The 17,487-nt window shown below is 49.7% G+C and overlaps 2 protein-coding genes across 2 annotated transcripts; both read left to right on the top strand.

The window, feature by feature from the left end:
* Nucleotides 1-7,597: 7,597 nt before the first annotated feature.
* On the top strand, nucleotides 7,598-8,478 carry LOC147972944 (uncharacterized). Its single transcript, XM_087523934.1, has one exon. It carries the CDS (start codon nucleotides 7,709-7,711, stop codon nucleotides 8,330-8,332), a length of 624 nt encoding a protein of 207 aa, XP_087380060.1. The 5' UTR covers nucleotides 7,598-7,708; the 3' UTR covers nucleotides 8,333-8,478.
* A 158-nt stretch (nucleotides 8,479-8,636) lies between these two features.
* On the top strand, nucleotides 8,637-16,593 carry LOC125505977 (COBRA-like protein 3). The gene is made up of 4 exons (XM_087523933.1): nucleotides 8,637-9,748; nucleotides 13,217-13,296; nucleotides 13,437-13,893; nucleotides 16,322-16,593. Exons 1-4 carry the CDS (start codon nucleotides 9,649-9,651, stop codon nucleotides 16,345-16,347), a joined length of 663 nt encoding a protein of 220 aa, XP_087380059.1. The 5' UTR covers nucleotides 8,637-9,648; the 3' UTR covers nucleotides 16,348-16,593.
* Nucleotides 16,594-17,487: the final 894 nt, after the last annotated feature.

Raw genomic sequence — 17,487 nt, 5'->3', positions numbered from 1 at the left:
CAGAAAGCATTTCGGAGCTACCGATTTGATAAACTCGGTGATACCGAAGCAGCTTTTGGAACCTAAACTAGTGAACTCGGTCAGACCGAGTCAAAGTTCGGTGGCACCGAGACTGCTAGGGTTTCACAGAGAATCGAACTCGGTCACACCGATTTGCAATTTTCGGTCGGACCGAAAATGCATGTGCTATGGCCTAAGCCAAATCGGTGAGACCGATTTCTACAACTCGGTCGGTCCGAGATGAGTTCGACGGAGACCTACCCTAAATTTTCAAATCCAATCTAACCTAAAGGAAGTTTTCAGTGGATGGATTGTTTGCATGCGTGGTCATGATCATGGCAAAGCAATGTGCTATGAATCAGAGTTAAGGAATTAGCACATAGAGTCGAACCCATACCCTAGTTCGGCGGAGGTTCGCTACGGCGGCAAGGGCGGAGCAGATTTCCATTGACGGCGATGGAAACCAGCGGCGGGAGGTCGCTGGCAGCGAGGAGACGATCCGGAGACCTGAGGAGGCAGAGCAGGACACACGCGCGGGCTGAGGATTTTGAAGAAATTTCCAAAATCTCACCCGTGGGTATATATATCCCGACCCTGTCGGTGTGACCGAGTGGAACAACTCGGTGGCACCGACATGCAGAATCACGAGCGGTTACTGCAACTCAGTGTAACCGGAAAGTTCAAATCGGTTGCACCGATATGGAAAACCTAGATCAACTTAGTGAACTCGGTGTGACCAAAGTGGATGACTCGGTCATACCGAAATGCACAAAGAGGTTTTGGAAGTTTAAGTCTATGACGAATCGGCGACTCCGAGTGCTCCTCACACAGAGTGGTTCGAATCTGACTTGATCAAACTTTGTGATGTAGCATGAATAGAGTTTGAGACGAGAAAAGCATAGATAGCTAGAGGGGGTTCTTATGCATTCTGGTCCATCCGCTTGGCAAAAGAGAAAAACGCCAAATAATCAAAACAACAAGTGGATGTCCTTGAATGAGTAAAATATGCAACCAACATGCCCACACAATAAAATGGCAAATGAAATATGTGGCAAAGGATGCACAAACACTCTAGCATCTATCAAGCAATTGGCGATGACTAGGTCATCTATATATGAGTATATTGACTGAGGAGTCAAATGAGAACATTTGATCGTAGGTCATACTCATCGTTTAAGCACAAGTGGGGTTACCACTTTTACATAAAGCATTGTTATGTTCACACCATTAGAGTTGCTTTAACTCAATTGATTAGAGTAAAGCTCCCCCTAGATGTGATATCCCCCCTAAGAGGGATGAACTAACCTTGGGTTTTGTCGATGATGACTTCATGTAGGTATTGAAGATGTAGATGCTCAATGTTGATGTAGATCATTTGGAGCAATCCATTGGAATGAGTTGCACTTTCAATACCTACACGGGTTAGTCCCACAAGGAACAAACAAGGATATCCATAGACATAGAGTGATGTTCACATAATATGATGTCCATGAAAGCATTAGGTTACCTTGTCCCTTGTCTTACTAACAAGAGGGTTTGTGACTCCTTGAACTAGTGCAAGATATCCAAGTTGTTTGCACATGATCTTGCCAAAAGATATGAGTGAAGTATGTTGGCGGAGTCATCCTTAAGAACTATCTAGTTCTTTTTCTTCGGGATCCACACCATCTTGATGGGAATCCTTGGAGTTGTAGTCGTGCTTGATGAAGTGGAACTTGATGTAGTCTTGGGAACCCACTTGACCAAGGCCTTGGGAGCTTATTCAAATGCATCAATCTCCTCTTGAAGCTTGTCCTTGCCTTTTTGCTTGTGGTCTTGTGGTGGAAGATCATCTTGAGCTTGTGTTCCTTGGAAAGAAGTAGGATCATACTTCTCTTGTTGAGGAACAAACTTCGTCTTGGGGTATTAATCTTCTTCCCACTCAATTCCATTGGCACTGAACCTTCGTTCAAAACCAATTCCTTGATTCTTCCGGTGTCTTCCTTGCTTGCGTACAATTCCTCAAATTGCTTACTTTCGGCAAGGCTCTTGTAAACACCTTTCTCTATAATTCCCTTCAATAAGCTATTTTCTTGCTCAAGTTTCACTTGGCTAAGTGAATCATTAGTGGAATCAAGGGAACTACTAGAAGCAACAATGTTGGATTTAGCATGATTATTGTTACTACTAGAAGAAGAATCTTTCTTACTCTTGTTGCTAGATTTAACTTGTGGAAAGTAAGTAGACAAGAGTAAACTCTTGGCAATGTAAGAAGAACTTTTCTTGCGAAGATCATCATTGATCGCTTTTAAGAACCCATGCTCTTGCTCAAGGTTGAGCTTTTCAAAGCGTGACTTTTCATGAGTCTTTAAAAGCTCTCGATGATTTTCCAAGGTAGTTTCATGAGCTAACTTAAGAGTGTTTAGTTCTTTAGTTAGACACTCAATCTTCTTCTTATCATCATCATTCATTTTATCTTGATGAGCATGATTAATAGCAAGTTCATCATAGTTCTCATCACTAGAATTGTCAACAAGTAAATCATCATCACCTAGCAAATCATCTTCATCACTATTGAGATCAACATACTCGGGGTGTGATACCTTTGGGCCTTTAGCCATGAAGCATCTTCCAATTCCTTCATTTGGTGACTCAAATATGTTGTAGGAGTTGGTTGACACAAGTGCTAGACCAGAAACACCTTCATCTTGAGTATATTCGGAGTCGGAGCGATAACTTCTCTCGGAGTGATTGTCGGAGTCGGAGCCGGATACCCATTCACCAACATGAGCTTGATGTCTTTGTTTTGTGTAGCTCCCTGATGATTTGTCCTTCCTTTCCGAATCCTTGCTTCCCCATGATGTTCTTCGTTCATAACGGTCATCTCTACTCCTTCTCTCTCTTGGTGGTGATTCTTCTCTTCTACTTCTTCTTTTAGGAGAATCTTCTCTTCTTTTGTAGGGAGTCGTAAACTCATTGGAGCAGTGTCCGGGTCTTCGACAATTGTAGCAATTACGTTCACGACTTGAAGATCTTTTTTCATTGTAGGACATTGACTTGAAACTTCTCTCCTTACTTCTACTCTTCTAGAACTTGTTGAACTTCTTCACCATTAGGCTCAATTCTTAATTGAGCGCTTGTTTCTCACTTGATGATGTGGGAGCATCACATGAGGCTTTGTAAGCACCACTTGACTTGTTGTGAAGCTCTTCCTTATCCTTAAGTGACATCTCATGAGCAACAATTCTTCCAATGACTTCCGTTCGCTTGAGATCTTTGTAATTGGGCATCATTTGGATCAATGTGCACACGGTATCATATTTTCCATCCAAGGCTCTTAGGATCTTCTTGATGATGAATCTATCGGTCATCTCTTCACTTCCTAAGCCAGCAATCTCATTTGTATGAGAGCAAGCCTAGAGTACATTTCAGCGACACCTTCACCATCCTTCATTTTGAACTTGTCAAGTTGACTTTGAAGCACATCCAATTTGGATTCCTTGATGGAGTCGGTACCTTCGTGCATATCAATCAAAGTATCCCAAATTTCCTTTGCATTCTCAAGACAGCTGATTTTGTTGATTTCTTCGGGGCACAATCCGTTGAAGAGAATATCACAAGCTTGAGCATTGTATTGCAGCATCTTCAACTCTTCCGCGGTAGCTTCACGGTTCGGTTCTCTCCCATCAAACAATTCACCTTGCAAGCCAATACACACAATAGCCCAAATGGCGGGGTTATGTTCAAGAATATGCATTTTCATCTTATGCTTCCAACTAGCAAAATTAGTACCATCAAAGTAAGGACCTCTATGGTGGTAATTTTCCACGCTAGACGCCATACTCTCCTAGGTTGTGAAACCAAGACTATGATCACCAAAACCTATGGAAATCAAGGCAAATGGAGACCAAAGCTCTGATACCACTTGTAGGATCGAAAGTATGTCTAGAGGGGGGTGATTAGACTACTTGAACAAATAAAAATCTAGCATTTTCCCAATTTTAGGTCTTGGCAGATTTTAGCAACTTAGCACTAGTCAAGCAATCAACCTACACATGCAAGTCTAAGAATATAGTGGCAAAATGTAAAATATTGCACATGAAGGTAAAGGGAGGAGTTTGGAGGGAGCAAATGCAATGTAGACACGGAGATTTTTCGCGTGGTTCCGATAGGTTATGCTATCATACATCCACGTTGATGGAGACTTCAACCCACGAAGGGTATCGGTTGCGCGAGTCCACGGAGGGCTCCACCCACGAAGGGTCCACAAAGAAGTAACCTTGTCTATCCCACCATGGCCATCACCCACGAAGGACTTGCCTCACTAGGATAGATCTTCACGAAGTAGGCGATGTCCTTGCCCGTACAAACTTCTTGGTTCAACTCCACAACCTTGACGGAGGCTCCCAAGTGACACCTAACCATTCTAGGAGACACCACTCTCCAAAAGGTAATAGATGGTGTGTTGATGATGAACTCCTTGCTCTTGTGATTCGAATGATAGTCTCCCCAACACTCAACTCTCTCACACAGATTTGGATTTGGTGGAAAGATGGTTTGAGTGGAAAGCAACTTGGAGAAGGCTAGAGATCAAGATTCATATGGTTGGAATGAAATATCTTGACCTCAACACATGAGTAGGTAGTTCTCCCTCAGAAAATGTATGATGAAAGTGTAGGCGTGTTCTGATGGCTCTCCTCATGAATGAAGAGTGGGTGGAGGGGTATATATAGCCTCCACACAAAATCTAACCGTTACACACAAATCACCAAACTCGGTGGGACCGAATAATAAAACTCGGTTGGACCGAATAATAAAACTCGGTTGGACCGATATAGTTCAAAATGTGAACGTTAGGATTTTCAGTGGGAACGACATGCCAACTCGGTGAGACCGATTTCATTAAGGTTAGGGCATAACGTAATCTCGGTGAGACCGATTACACAAACTCGGTGAGACCGACTTTTGTAATAAGCTAACCAAAGAGTTGGTCAGGCAAACTCGGTGGGACGGATTCGCTCATCTCGGTGAGACCGAAACGTTACGAAGGGGAAACAGAGAGTTTGCATTGCTAACTCGGTGGGACCGATCGCCCATTTCAGTTGGACCGAAATGTTACGAAGGGAAATAGAGAGTTTGCAATCCCATCTCGGTGAGACCAAGATCCCTATCGGTGAGACTGAAAAGACTAGGGTTTTGTGGCAGTGGCTATGTCAACTGAACTCGGTGGCGCCGGATAGAAAGTTTCGGTGGGGCCGAGTTTGACTTTTGATTTGGGACATATGTGGATATGAGAAAGTGGTTGAGGGTTTTGGAGCATATCACTAAGCATTTTGAGCAAGTAACCCATTAAGCAACACCTCATCCTTTTTTAATAGTATTGGCTTTTCCTATGGACTCAATGTGATCTTGGGTCACTAAAAGGTAAAATGTAGAGTCTTGAGCTTTGGAGCTTGAACCAATCTTTTGTCCTTAGCATTTTGAGGGGTCCACATTTCTAATCCATGCCATGTCAATTATTGAGCTTTCCTGAAATATTTACCTTGAAATGGTATTAGCTCAATGAGCTATATGCTGATAGGAACTACCAAAACCACCCAGGGATAGCTGCACTTTCAATCTCCCCCTTTTTGATAATTGATGACAACATATAGATCAAAGCTTCGACAAATGATTATAAGATTGAAATACATCGTCGCTTTGAGAAGTATGTGATAAGCAAGAGCTCCCCCTAAATTTGTGCATTATTTAAAATTTGCTTTTGAATGCAAATGCACAATCGATTAGGATCATAGGTCACTCTTCCATGTCACATACATCTTGGTGGAGCGCTCAAAATGATGGAAATTAAAAGCATGCACTCATCACCAAGCAAAGTGAATGATCATATATGAAATATAAGAGATAATATCATCCAAGCAAGCATTAAGGTAGCATATGATCAATCACATGATCAAACAAGTATCTCACACAGGCAAAGACATAGTGTATCAACCAAGCGCATAAAAAAGGTTCAACAAAAAACAAGAGAGATAAAGGGTAAAACACCCTCTCTCGAAGTCTATGATCTATACATATTTATCCCGCTTTGGCAAAAAGTTACCAAAAAGTTTGAAAATGCATAGTGCTATGCGTCTCTCAGGCTTGGTCTTCGGGAGGTGGTGTAGAGAAAACTCCAAGGATGAAGGCATCTGTCGATGTAGTTGGAGCTGGTGGAGTGGCTGCTGGAGGTGGCACTGAAGTTGTAGCTGCTGGTGCAGATGATGTAGTTCTAGAATCAGCTACAGACACTGCAGCAGACCTCTGACTCCTTGGTACTCGTTGAAAAGCATCAGTGGTGCCCTTCCCTCTCCTTTCTTCTGCTTCCTCCTAGAGCTGCTCAACTGCAGTCTGTATCTCAGTTACTTTGAGGTCAAGATCATAAAAATTCGTCTCAACAATCCTCTCCAAGCTCTCCTGATTCTGAGTCAGGGTGGCCAAGCCCTTCTCAATCCTCAAAGTAGATTGGATCAGGTATGCAAGCCGATCTTGCTTATTCTTCAGGAAAACTTGAGATACTTCTTCTAAACTAGGCATCTTGGCAACTTTCTCAGCCTTAGCTTTAGCTCTTTTCTCTTGTGCTTGAGCTGATGACGGTTCATTCTCATTCATGACAATTTCATTATCTTCAAATTCAGGATATAGTGATAGATGCTCCTTGTTCAATAAGTATGTGAATTTTTTGCCGATATTTCCCCGTAGAAAACAAGCATAGGCGCAGCAATCAGACGGTCTCACATGATTGGGTCGGCTACTAGGCGGCCGGCCGAATTTAGACCGACGCCCGGCGCGTCAAAAGTCAAAGGACCCTGATAAGTCCCACGTACTCCCTCTGTTCGAAATTACTTGTTTCGAATGTGGATGTATCTAGAATTAAATATATCTATTTCTACGATAAGTAATTCCGAACGGAGGGAGTATTTAGGAAGGTAAACGATTAGGACGTCCAGTCCAAGAACTAGTGCTGAAGTGCTTATCCAATTCAAAACACATTGGACAACCTGAAAAGAGAAACTGGCCGAGCAGGCGAACACTAGCTTGGTACAAAGTCCAAATCACCGCAAGCAGTCCTTCATACGGAGCACTACTTATCTACCCCCTAATCGTGGTCTGAAAAATTGACTTACTAGCTAATCAATCGATGACGCGCACAACCGATCAGGTCAGCAAGATAAGTCAGAGATAAGACAAGCTATAATACTGCCTTTCTCGAACCATCCAATCAACGCTCATCATCAACCGATGATCCTTCGCACATACTGCTACAATCAGAACGTACGAACACCCACGGTGGGCGTCCACATAACACGTCCGGCCGCTTCGTGCGTTCCGTGAGGCACGATGATCCCCGCGCACTCGCAGCAGAGCCCGCCGTTCACTTCCAGCGGCACGCGGAGTCCGGACGTGCGTGTCGAGCGGCGTGCGGAAGCTCACCCCCAATCTGCGCGGACGGATTGCTCCACTAGCCAGCCAGAGCGCGCACGTAGCCGGCCGCTGCCACAGGCCGTCGCCACCGATCCAAACCCCACTAACCCGCCGTGTTATCGTGTCGCATCAATGCATCCTATAAATTCCGCCGCGGCGTCCCATCATCTTTGCATCGATCATCATACTTCTAGTTCCAGAGCTGCAGCAAAGGTTGAGAGGCGAGGAGAAGCCAATCAGGAGGTGCACCGGCCGGCCTCACGCCATGGCTTGTCACGTGAAGGCCATTGTGTTTGGCGCTGCCGTCCTGGCAGCATTTGTCCTCGCGACTGAGGGTCGCGCTGCCCGGAAGGACCTGGGGCTGGGCCTCGGCCTCGGCGGCGGCGGCGGCCTCGGGGTCGGCACGGGCGGCGGTCTAGGAGTCGGCACCGGTGGCGGCGTGGGGATCGGCTCAGGAATCGGTGTCGGCATTGGCGGTGGCGGCTCTGGCTCTGGCTCCGGGTCAGGGTCCGGGTCTTACTCTGGGTCTGGGTCTGGGTCTGGGTCCGGGTCCGGGTCAGGCTCAGGTTCCGGGTCCGGGTCTTGGTCCGGCTCAGGCTCAAGGTCGGGCTCTGGCTCTGGCTCAGCAGGGTCAAGTGCAGGCTCGTACGCCGAGTCGGGCGCGGGCTCGAACGCAGGGCCAGGCGACGCAGGGTCGTACGCCGGCTCACGGGCTGGCTCCTACGCGGGCTCCAACGCCGGGAACGGAGGCTCCGGCGCCGGCTCGTACGCCGGCTCCGAGGCTGGCTCGTACGCAGGGTCTGGTGCTGGCCCGCATGGGGGGTCCGGGGCCGGCTCGTACGCGGGGTCCAGGGCTGGCTCCTACGCTGGCAGCGGCCATGGCAAGTGAGCACGCTGTGTATGCGTTCGCGCCACTTTACCGAAGTGATATATTGCGTGTGTTTAAAATGGATCACCTCCATGCAGTTGTATAAATAAATAAGTGTACGCAGGTGGCGAACGATGAATAAAGTGGCATGTGTAATAGTGTGTATAATTTGCACCGATGAATAATTCAGCACATATATGAAGTTAACGAAGATTGGTTTGATATAATATGGAGGACAACATCAACTCAAGACCTAAGTTCTTTTTTTTTTTGCAAATAGACCTAAGTTCTTTCGACCACAAGTGCCGGATCAAACGAAAATAAGTTGACTCTCTTGGAACAGAGCCTCGCCCGTTTGCACAAACCAAAACACACGGATGTTGTTGCATATCGTCTATCATTGTTTGATCGCTTCATGTTTTTTCTTGTTTTTCTCTGTCAAGGCATAGCTTCGGTTTTTTATGACTTTGCTTTTTATCGGCGTGAGTTCTTATTTGTTAGTATTGACTATGGGCATCCTACCTTATACAGAGGCCGGGTTTTCACTCATTGTGATTGTATCCGCTTGATGCTTCAGGTTCTGGCATGGTATTGTTCGATAGCTACTCTCCCAAACGGCGGTTTACCCACCTGGGTCGCAGCATTGCCTTCGTACTCATCATCACAGCCTACAAAATTTGGAAGCTTCGCAACAGCTGGGTCTTCAACGGGAAGTAGGTCTGTAAACGAGTCCAGTTCGAGTGAGTTGGATTAGACTCGGCTCAACTTATATTAAAAATTTAAAATTCAAGCGAGCATAAATTGAGTGAAGCTTAAAGTCGAGCTGTAGAAAGTGACTCGTTCTCAGTTTGTAACAATCTAGAGCTAGAAAAGGATCGACAGGGAGAAGCATAGCTTGGAGACCGAAAGGGTCCTCAGCGCAGGTAAGAAGGAGAATGCCTGCACTGAATCAACACGTCCGACGACAAGGGCACGCCGTCGCCTAATCACCAGCAGCCCCACACATCGGCCCAGCTCCATTGTCAAAGAAGACTCCTGCCTCCTCGCTTGGCCCCAAAAGCCCCGTTGACATGAAGCTTTGACTACTGTGATATTCAACTCATTACTCATTCTGCCCCTATAAAGGCTTGTTTGGTTAATCCTTTCCCCAAGAGGATTGGAGGGGATTGACAAGAATTGGTTCGTATTTTGACTTGTAAGAAGTCTAAATCCCCTCAAACCCCTTCAATCCACTCAGATTCACACGCAACCGAACAAAGCATAAGCAAAGATACGCAAATCTTTTGCATAGTCGCCAAAAAAGAAGGGAGAGTGTCGGTAGAGCAGCGGGTGAGGAAATGGCGGCGGTTGCGGGCGTCACCGGGAGCTCCAGAGCCGCGGCCTGCTGCACCGTGCTGCTCGCGGTCATGCTGTTCTTCTCGGCACCGGCCACCACAGGTTCGGCTCCTCCCATTCCCACCCACACCGGTCCTTCTCTCCCTCTCTTGTGCCCCATCGTCGTGCCTGGAGCCGGCGAATCGGTATACGGATCCCGATCGCCGCCGAGCATCGCTGAGATGAGGCGGTCGCCCGGGTTCTGTTTGCGCGCGGGTCAATGCTACTCCCTTTCCGCTAATGTCGGTGGCTTCGATCGCACTGGGTTAGTTCTGTCCGTTCATTTCGAGTGTCCGAATCCTGAAGCCAAATTAGGAAGCTATCCATATCTGTGAGAGTGAGACGAGCGACCTGTCAAGCTTCCCCGCTGCCACTGCCTGCTGATTCTTGTTCTAAACTTTGCTCGTGACGAGCTCTGCGGTGATAGATCTGTCAAGGAGGGAAACGAATTAGTAAATTCTATACTTGCTCGTGTTGAACTCTGCGGTGATAGATCTGTCAAGGAGGGAAGCGAATTAGTAAAAATTAGAGCATCTTCAGCCAAGTACCTCTAATTCGATCCCTCAAACGCCCGCGGACGCGTCCGGTCAATAACTGGGCGTGTTCGTTTTGAGCCCTTTTTCGTCCGTGCAGCCACATTTTTTATATTTTTTCTCATATGTCCGGTCACTTGCACGTCATTGATGGAGAAGAAAAAAAAGAACGAAAAAATGAATAATGAAAGAGAAAAGATGGTCCGGGATGAGGTCACGTCATACGTGGCGGGCTGACCAGTCATGCCCAGGCGTGTCCGCGAGTCCTCATATTTGAAATGGATATGAGGGATGCCGGCCAGTCCAAGCGTTTGAGACGCATATGAGGGGTTTGGTTGAATCGCATTTTTATGACTGGTCAGTGACCAGACGGCATGCCCGATCATTTGAGATAGATATGAAAGGTCCGGTTGTAGATGCTCTTACAGTTACTAAAAACACATCGACCAATTATTTTGCTGCTAGAAAGTATTCAGCGGCACTGGCGGAGCTACGTGAGGGGAAAAGCAGGCCGTGGCCCGCCCTGCCCTCAAGGAAAATCTTTTTTTTTTGAAACGGAGGCAAAGATTGCCTCATCTATTAATTAAGCAGAAGAGAATTGCTCAGTTAATTACGGAAAACCGGGCGAAAACCGAAACAAAGGCCAAGCCCACTCCCAAAGACTGAAACACACAGGGCAAATCCCACCCTAATCGACAACATGTCGACCTACAGCCAGACAACGCGGCTCCGACTCTGATGGAGAAATCAGAAGAACAGAACCAGGCACGACTGGCGCCACGGAAGATTGCCGAAAGGGCCACCTGCAATCAGTCATCATACACCACAGGGCCTTGCCGCCGCAGCTTCGACTCCACAGCAGCAAGCAAACCGAGGCAATACCGTGGACACGCCGGAGAAGAGCCGACTATCGCAACCATTGCCACGTCGCCGACATCGCTTCCACCATCATCGTTGCCACAGAAGTCTGGTCGCCACAGTGATTCTCTCGGGGCCGCCGCCCCGACATACCACCGCTCCCCTCGAGCAGCAACGCCGCACAACCCAGCTGCCCGCAGCCCACACTGCTCAGGGCAACCGCTCGCAGATCACGAACGTCGCACCGCATCCGGGACCGCCGCCCCGACATACCACCGCTCCCCTCGAGCAGCAACGCCGCACAACCCAGCTGCCCGCAGCCCACGCTGCTCAGGGCAACCGCTCGCAGACCACGAACGTCGCACCGCATCCGGGGCCGCCGCCCCGACATAAAGTCAGATCGCCCACTCTAGGGCGCATCGACCGAGCCGACACCCCTACCGCCCAAGCGGGACAAGGATGCCACCCAACCAATGTTGAGATAGAGCCCCACCTCATAGAGCTGCAACTCACATTGTTCCCGAGATCGCCATCTCGACGCACAATCAGAAACCACCCGGAGCCGCCGCCCCGACGTCCACTGTCCCCGACGACGAAGAGATCCATGCAAACTGCAGTATGTTGACTCTCCAAGGCGATGCCTCAAAGAAGGAAACGACGTAGCCGCCGTCATCGCCCGCTTCGACCATCCGAAGCTAGAGATTTCTCCTGGAGAGTCGTGCAATGGAGCTCCACGGCAACGCCTTCAAGAAGGGGAACGACGCCATGGCGCCGCCGTTGCCGGCACCGACCCAAGGTCGGGGCTGGACTTTCGCCCGGAGCTCCATCACACCTTTCAATCCGAGCATATTCGAAGCACTGCACAGCACACAATCTTCATGGTCGACGTCCACCGGTTCTCAGTGACCTGCCAGCCGCAACACCTCCCGCTTCGTCGGCAGAACCACCACCACTCGGCGTGGATTCTCGAAGTAGGAACAAGATCCACGCACGACGACCAGACCGCTGGCAAGACCCAGCGGCATCAGGCCCGGGGCCGCCACCCCGGCATCCTCCAATCCCCTCTGACGAAGCCGGCCCATGGCACCACTCGAAGCCGCCGCCGAAGGAGCAGCATAGCCCACAAGCTCCGCCAGGCCAGATCCGCCGTGCACGCCATCGCACGCGCCCACATCTTGCGCCGCCACGCCACTGTTGCCCGCCTCCACAGCAGGCCGCCATGGCTGAGCGCGCCGCTCCGCACCACCGCACCGGGGCCGTCCCCCGGCGTCCGCGCCGGCTCTAGCCCGCACCGCCCGCCAGGCACCTCCCCCGCCCGATCCAGATCGAAGACGAGGGCGAGCCGCCCCCACAGCCATGCTTCCCCACCACCGCGTCGCCCGGCACACGGCCCATGCTCTGCCGCCGCCGAGACTGCGCCGGAGAGCCGCCGCGCCGCTCCGCCCACAGCCAGCGCCGCATCCCGCCGTGGCCACCCCGTCCCGCATCGGGGCCACCACGTGAGGAGACGAGAACGCCCCGCCGCCGCCAGCGCCGGCCAGGCTTTGCCTGGCCGCACCCTGTGACGGCGGCGAGGGAGGAGGAGCGGGATGGAGGAGGCCTCTGGCGGCGGCGACGTTACTACTACACATGTGCAGTCCAACATTGTCTAAAGAAAAGAAAGAAAATGTGCAGTCCAACACTGCATCGTCACTAGCATAAAACGCTGGGTCGCTCGGGTCCTCGCATGCTACACTGCATTTCCTTCGCTCCAGCGCTACTCTGTCAGCTAGGCTAGTAGCTAGCTAGATAGCCCTGAACCAGGTCAATCACACATGCATCTAGGGGATTGTATTATCTGCTAAACATCAAATATTATTACTCTAGCTAGCAACCAGCACTGCACATAATCAGCTAATGCATGCTAAATTAGTGTAGTTCAGAAATATTATTTTTGTGTTGCCCTCTAGGATGGTCCGCCCAGTTTTTTCTTCCTAGCTCCGCCGCTGTTCAGCGGTGTACTTAAGCGTATAGATCCTGCAAACTGGAATTAGGATATCATAGAGTGCATCTGGTGTGTCTCACCTTCTATATTTAGTTTGTTTCCATATATGCATCTCATATGTGCACCCTTTGTTTGTTTGTTTGTTTGTTCACGCAGAGGCTTATGGTTCGCTGGATCCAAATGGCAACATCACCATACAATGGGATATTATTACGTGGACTCCTGATGGTTATGTGGTAAGTAGCACCTCTTCGCATCAGCAGCTCTATCTTTCATCTCAACCTAGCCAACAAGTACAGTTATCGGCAGATTATGGACACCTAGTCACCCTGTAGCTGTATCATGATCCTTTTTTCAAACTCGTCATGTGTACTAGGCAACAGTCACAATTACCAACTACCAGCAGTTCCGAACCATATCTGCACCTGGGTGGCGGCTAGGGTGGTCGTGGCGAAAGAAAGAGGTCATCTGGTCGATTGTGGGGGCTCGGGCAACTAAGCGGGGCGATTGCTCAAAATTCAAGCGCAGCCGCCCCCATTGCTGCAAGAGAGATCCGACTATTGTCGATCTTCCTCCAGGCAACCCATTCAACAAGCAAGTTGCCAATTGTTGCAAGGCAGGAGTTCTAAAGACATTTAACCAGGATCCAAGAAATGCTGCTTCCTCCTTTCAGATTGCTGTAGGTCTTGCTGGGACTACCAATAGGACGGTTGTGCTTCCGAAAAAAATCACTCTTAAGGCCCCAGGTCAGGGGTACACATGTGGGCGTGCTCTTGTTGCCGTGCCTACCAAGTATTATTCCTCGGACGGGCATAGGGTATCCCAAGCTTTCAGTAAGTTGCAGTTGCCCACTTAGGGCATCTCCAGCCGTTGGCCCTCCAGGAGGGGCAAAAAATCGCTCCCTGGGGGCGCACCGGCGCTAAACCGCGCACTGAGGGCGTGATGCCCCCTAGTCGCGGCCTCCCACGGGATTTTAAAAAAGTCAAATACGGCGCAAACACGACTCAAATTTAACGCAAACATCGACGAGTTCGTTCAAATTTAAACATATTTTATAAAAAAAGGGAAAAACTACCGCGGACTACCCCGCCGTCTCCCTCGCCGCCCGCCCACGCGGTTCTACATGCCGAGGAGGAGGTAGAACCGCGTGTAGTCACCGCCGTCGTCGCCCCCGCCGACGCCTCCGCCGTCCCTGCTGCATCCCTCCCCCGATTGGCGCGGCGGGTTGGACGGTCCGGGGGTGTCGTCGTCATCGTCGCTGAGGACCACGACGCCGTGCTCGTCCTCGCGCCCACGCTTGCGGGCGGCGATCTCCTCCAGGGCCCGGCGCTGCCGGACCATCTCGTCGCGGAGGTAGTCGTCCCGCGCCCACCGCAGGGCGTCCTCGTCGGAGAAGCCACGCCAGGCTATCTCCTCGTACTCCACGGGGAGGCCGGGCTCCGGCTTGGGCTCCGGCTTGGGCTCGACAAGGACGAAGCGGCCGGTGGGGGAGGCGTTGTCGCCGATGCGGACGCCGGAGCGGCGGGTGCGCGCGCTGACAGGCGCGCCCTGGGGCTCCGGCTTGACGGGGCGGAGGTGGAGGCAGGGGGAGCCGCCGGACGAGGAGGAGGACCCCCCGGTCTCCATGCGCCTCGGGGTCCAGGAGCTTCCCCGGTAGCGTGTGAAGGACGGGGGAGCGGGGTACTCGAGGCGCGGCGTGTTGCCGCCCTCGATGTACTCGAGGACGGCCTCCAACGTGCGCCCGGGCACGCCCCACCACCGACGCCGGCCGACGGCGTTGAGCCTGCCGGAGGGCTCAACGCCGTTGGTGGCCTCGAGCTGCTCGGCGTGACGGCGGCGGAAGTAGGGCTCCCAGAGCGGGCTGTCGGGGACGTACCGTGGCCCCTCCCTCGCCGCACGCGGCAGGGACGAGCGGATGCGTGCGATCTCCGCACGCCGCGCCGCGCCGGTGGGTATCGGGGGCACCGGCACGCCGCCGGCGCTGATCCTCCACGCCCCGGGTACCCGCATGTCCGGCGGGACCGGGTACTCGACCTCGAAAAGGAGGCGAGCCTCGCTCTCGTGAAGATGGCGGCGGCCGAAGCCGTTCGCCGCCGCACCGTCGCCTGGGAAGCGCTCGGCCATGGGTGCTGGAGACGGCAAGAGAGAGGAGAGGGAGGAACGACGACGGCGAGAGAGAGGCGAGGGAGGAACGACGACGGCGAGAGAGTACGAGTCGCCGAGTGCTCTGGGGCGCGTCTTATATAGGCCGAGGCGCCGCCCGTGCGCGAGCCGCTGTGAGTACGCGTGGCGGGCGAGGAAGGGCGAGGGACGCGCGTCATCCGGTCTTCACTGTGCCGTCCGTGAGGCATCAATGGCGCAGGCTGACCGGCGCGACAGCGCGGCAGTTTTGGCATTGATTCGCCGCGGGAAACGAGGCGATGAGGACGACGAAGGGCCGAGAAGAGGGTAGAGTCGCTGACGCGGCGGGCCCGCGGCTGTTTCGCGCCAAAACAGTTCGCCCCGGCGCCCCCGGGCGCCCCCCAGCGCGCCGGGTTCGGCTTGGGTCCGCCGGCGCTGTTTTCGGCGCAAGCCGGCGAAAATCGGGCTCATGGGGGCGCGACTGGGCCGATTTTTCGGCGCCGGCGCAAAAAAGAACGTTTGGGGAGGCCTTCCTGGGGCGCGGCTGGAGATGCCCTTATTGCTCTTCACTGCTTGCTCTATATTGCTTTAATACTTTTGCGCAAAAGTATTAGCAAGCTAAACCAATTGAGCTAAGCACATCTTAATACCAGTTTCCCATGTTTCTGCTCCGTAACCATGAATGAATGCTATGTTATTATATGTGTAGGATTGGTGAAAGGAGTGAAACCATTGAAACGAGAAGTGGTTTGTTCTCGAAAGGAGATGAGTTCATCACCTAGGACCGATGTTAGCTGATACTTATTTAAAAATAAGTCACCGCTAAGCCTAATAATATCTTAACTAGTTTTGTTCGCTTGTTATAACAATGCATGCCAGATAACGAGAAGCGATTTGTTCTCAAAAGGAGATGAGTTCATCACCTAGGACCGATGTAAGCTGATATTTATTTGAAAATAGTCACCCCTAAGCCTGATAATATCTTAAATAGTCACCCCTAAGCCTGATAATATCCTAAGTATAATAATGCATGTCAAATGCAGTAAACATTGGATTGGTTTTAGACATGTTTTTATGCTTTATATTGTATTAATGTTCTTTATTTAGTGGCTTTTAACAAAAGAAATTCTCTATTTGCAGTGTCATGGAATGTAACCTGTGGATAATCCCAATTTCTTGCTCGGAAGACTCCGTCGAAAGGTTTATCAATCCGCAGAGATTATAGGACGACAACAACTTCCGTCAAGTGGATGACTTAAGATTTATTAGTTCATGGGAGGCATAGGTTGAAATTGTTCTCTCTCAAAGAACCCTACAATCAAATACAAGGAGTTTATTGTGTCCCTAACACACCTAATACAGTTATTGATTGTATAAGTGCACTAGTTCGGCGAAGAGATTGATAACTTGAGTTGTAGATCGATAGTTTGGATGATAACAATATTTTTATACTTTTCAAATAAATATGGCTAGCAAGGTAAACAGTGATAAGAGTGAGTAAAATCATATCTCAATGCTTGGAAATAAGGGGTAAGGTTTATATTTTCACTAGTGCAAACTCGATACATTTAACATAGTTAAACTATATTATATATCCTCTAAAAGTGTGGTAAAGAATTACTCTAAAGTTCTTTTTTTAGATCAAAGTAGGATGAGATAGCGTAAGTATGGCTAGGCACACCTTTAAGTTTTTCTTTCTAATCTTGATCCATGGGACAACCCCAACATCACCTTAGACAACCTTGGAAATTATATGAACAATCACCTCCTGACCTTAATCGTTAGGGTTTGTCTAGATATCAGTTGACTGAGACTTCGTCAAGTCTCAGTCGGCTGACGTCAACACGTACAAAATCAAAAGCTACGACAGGTTTTCCTCATGTACGTAGTACTCGTTTGGTTTTCCGTTTTAGATGCGTGACTGATTTTCTATTTGGGCTGGGTCGTTCTCGTTGGGTATGTTTCGTAGCTTGTCTTCTCTTTTTGGTGGGCTTTCTCCCTTACTTGGGCTTTGTTTTTTTACAACAGCAAAATAGGCCACACAAAAAAGGTTGTGCATGTGTTCTTACAGCAAAATAGTTGCCTTACATAGGCCATCAATGTTTTGCGCCAGCTCACGTTATGTTTCAGCCATTTTTCATAGATCCAAAAGAAACTATGAAAATTAATTTTAAAAATGTGAAATAATCTATATATTCTGTAAAATTATAAATTGTTTGTGTTTTCGTGCGTATAAATGGCCATCCTATATTTGTATCATCTCGTATATATACACAAAAATATTTGATTGTGTATTCATAAAATTA

Source organism: Triticum urartu, chromosome 5A (genome assembly GCF_056163025.1).
Source record: "Triticum urartu cultivar PI428250 chromosome 5A, HENAU_Tu73, whole genome shotgun sequence".
In the NCBI taxonomy this organism is placed as follows: domain Eukaryota; kingdom Viridiplantae; phylum Streptophyta; class Magnoliopsida; order Poales; family Poaceae; genus Triticum; species Triticum urartu.
The sequence above is the reverse complement of the archived record's forward strand: the minus strand, read 5'-3'. Positions and strand labels throughout refer to the sequence as shown.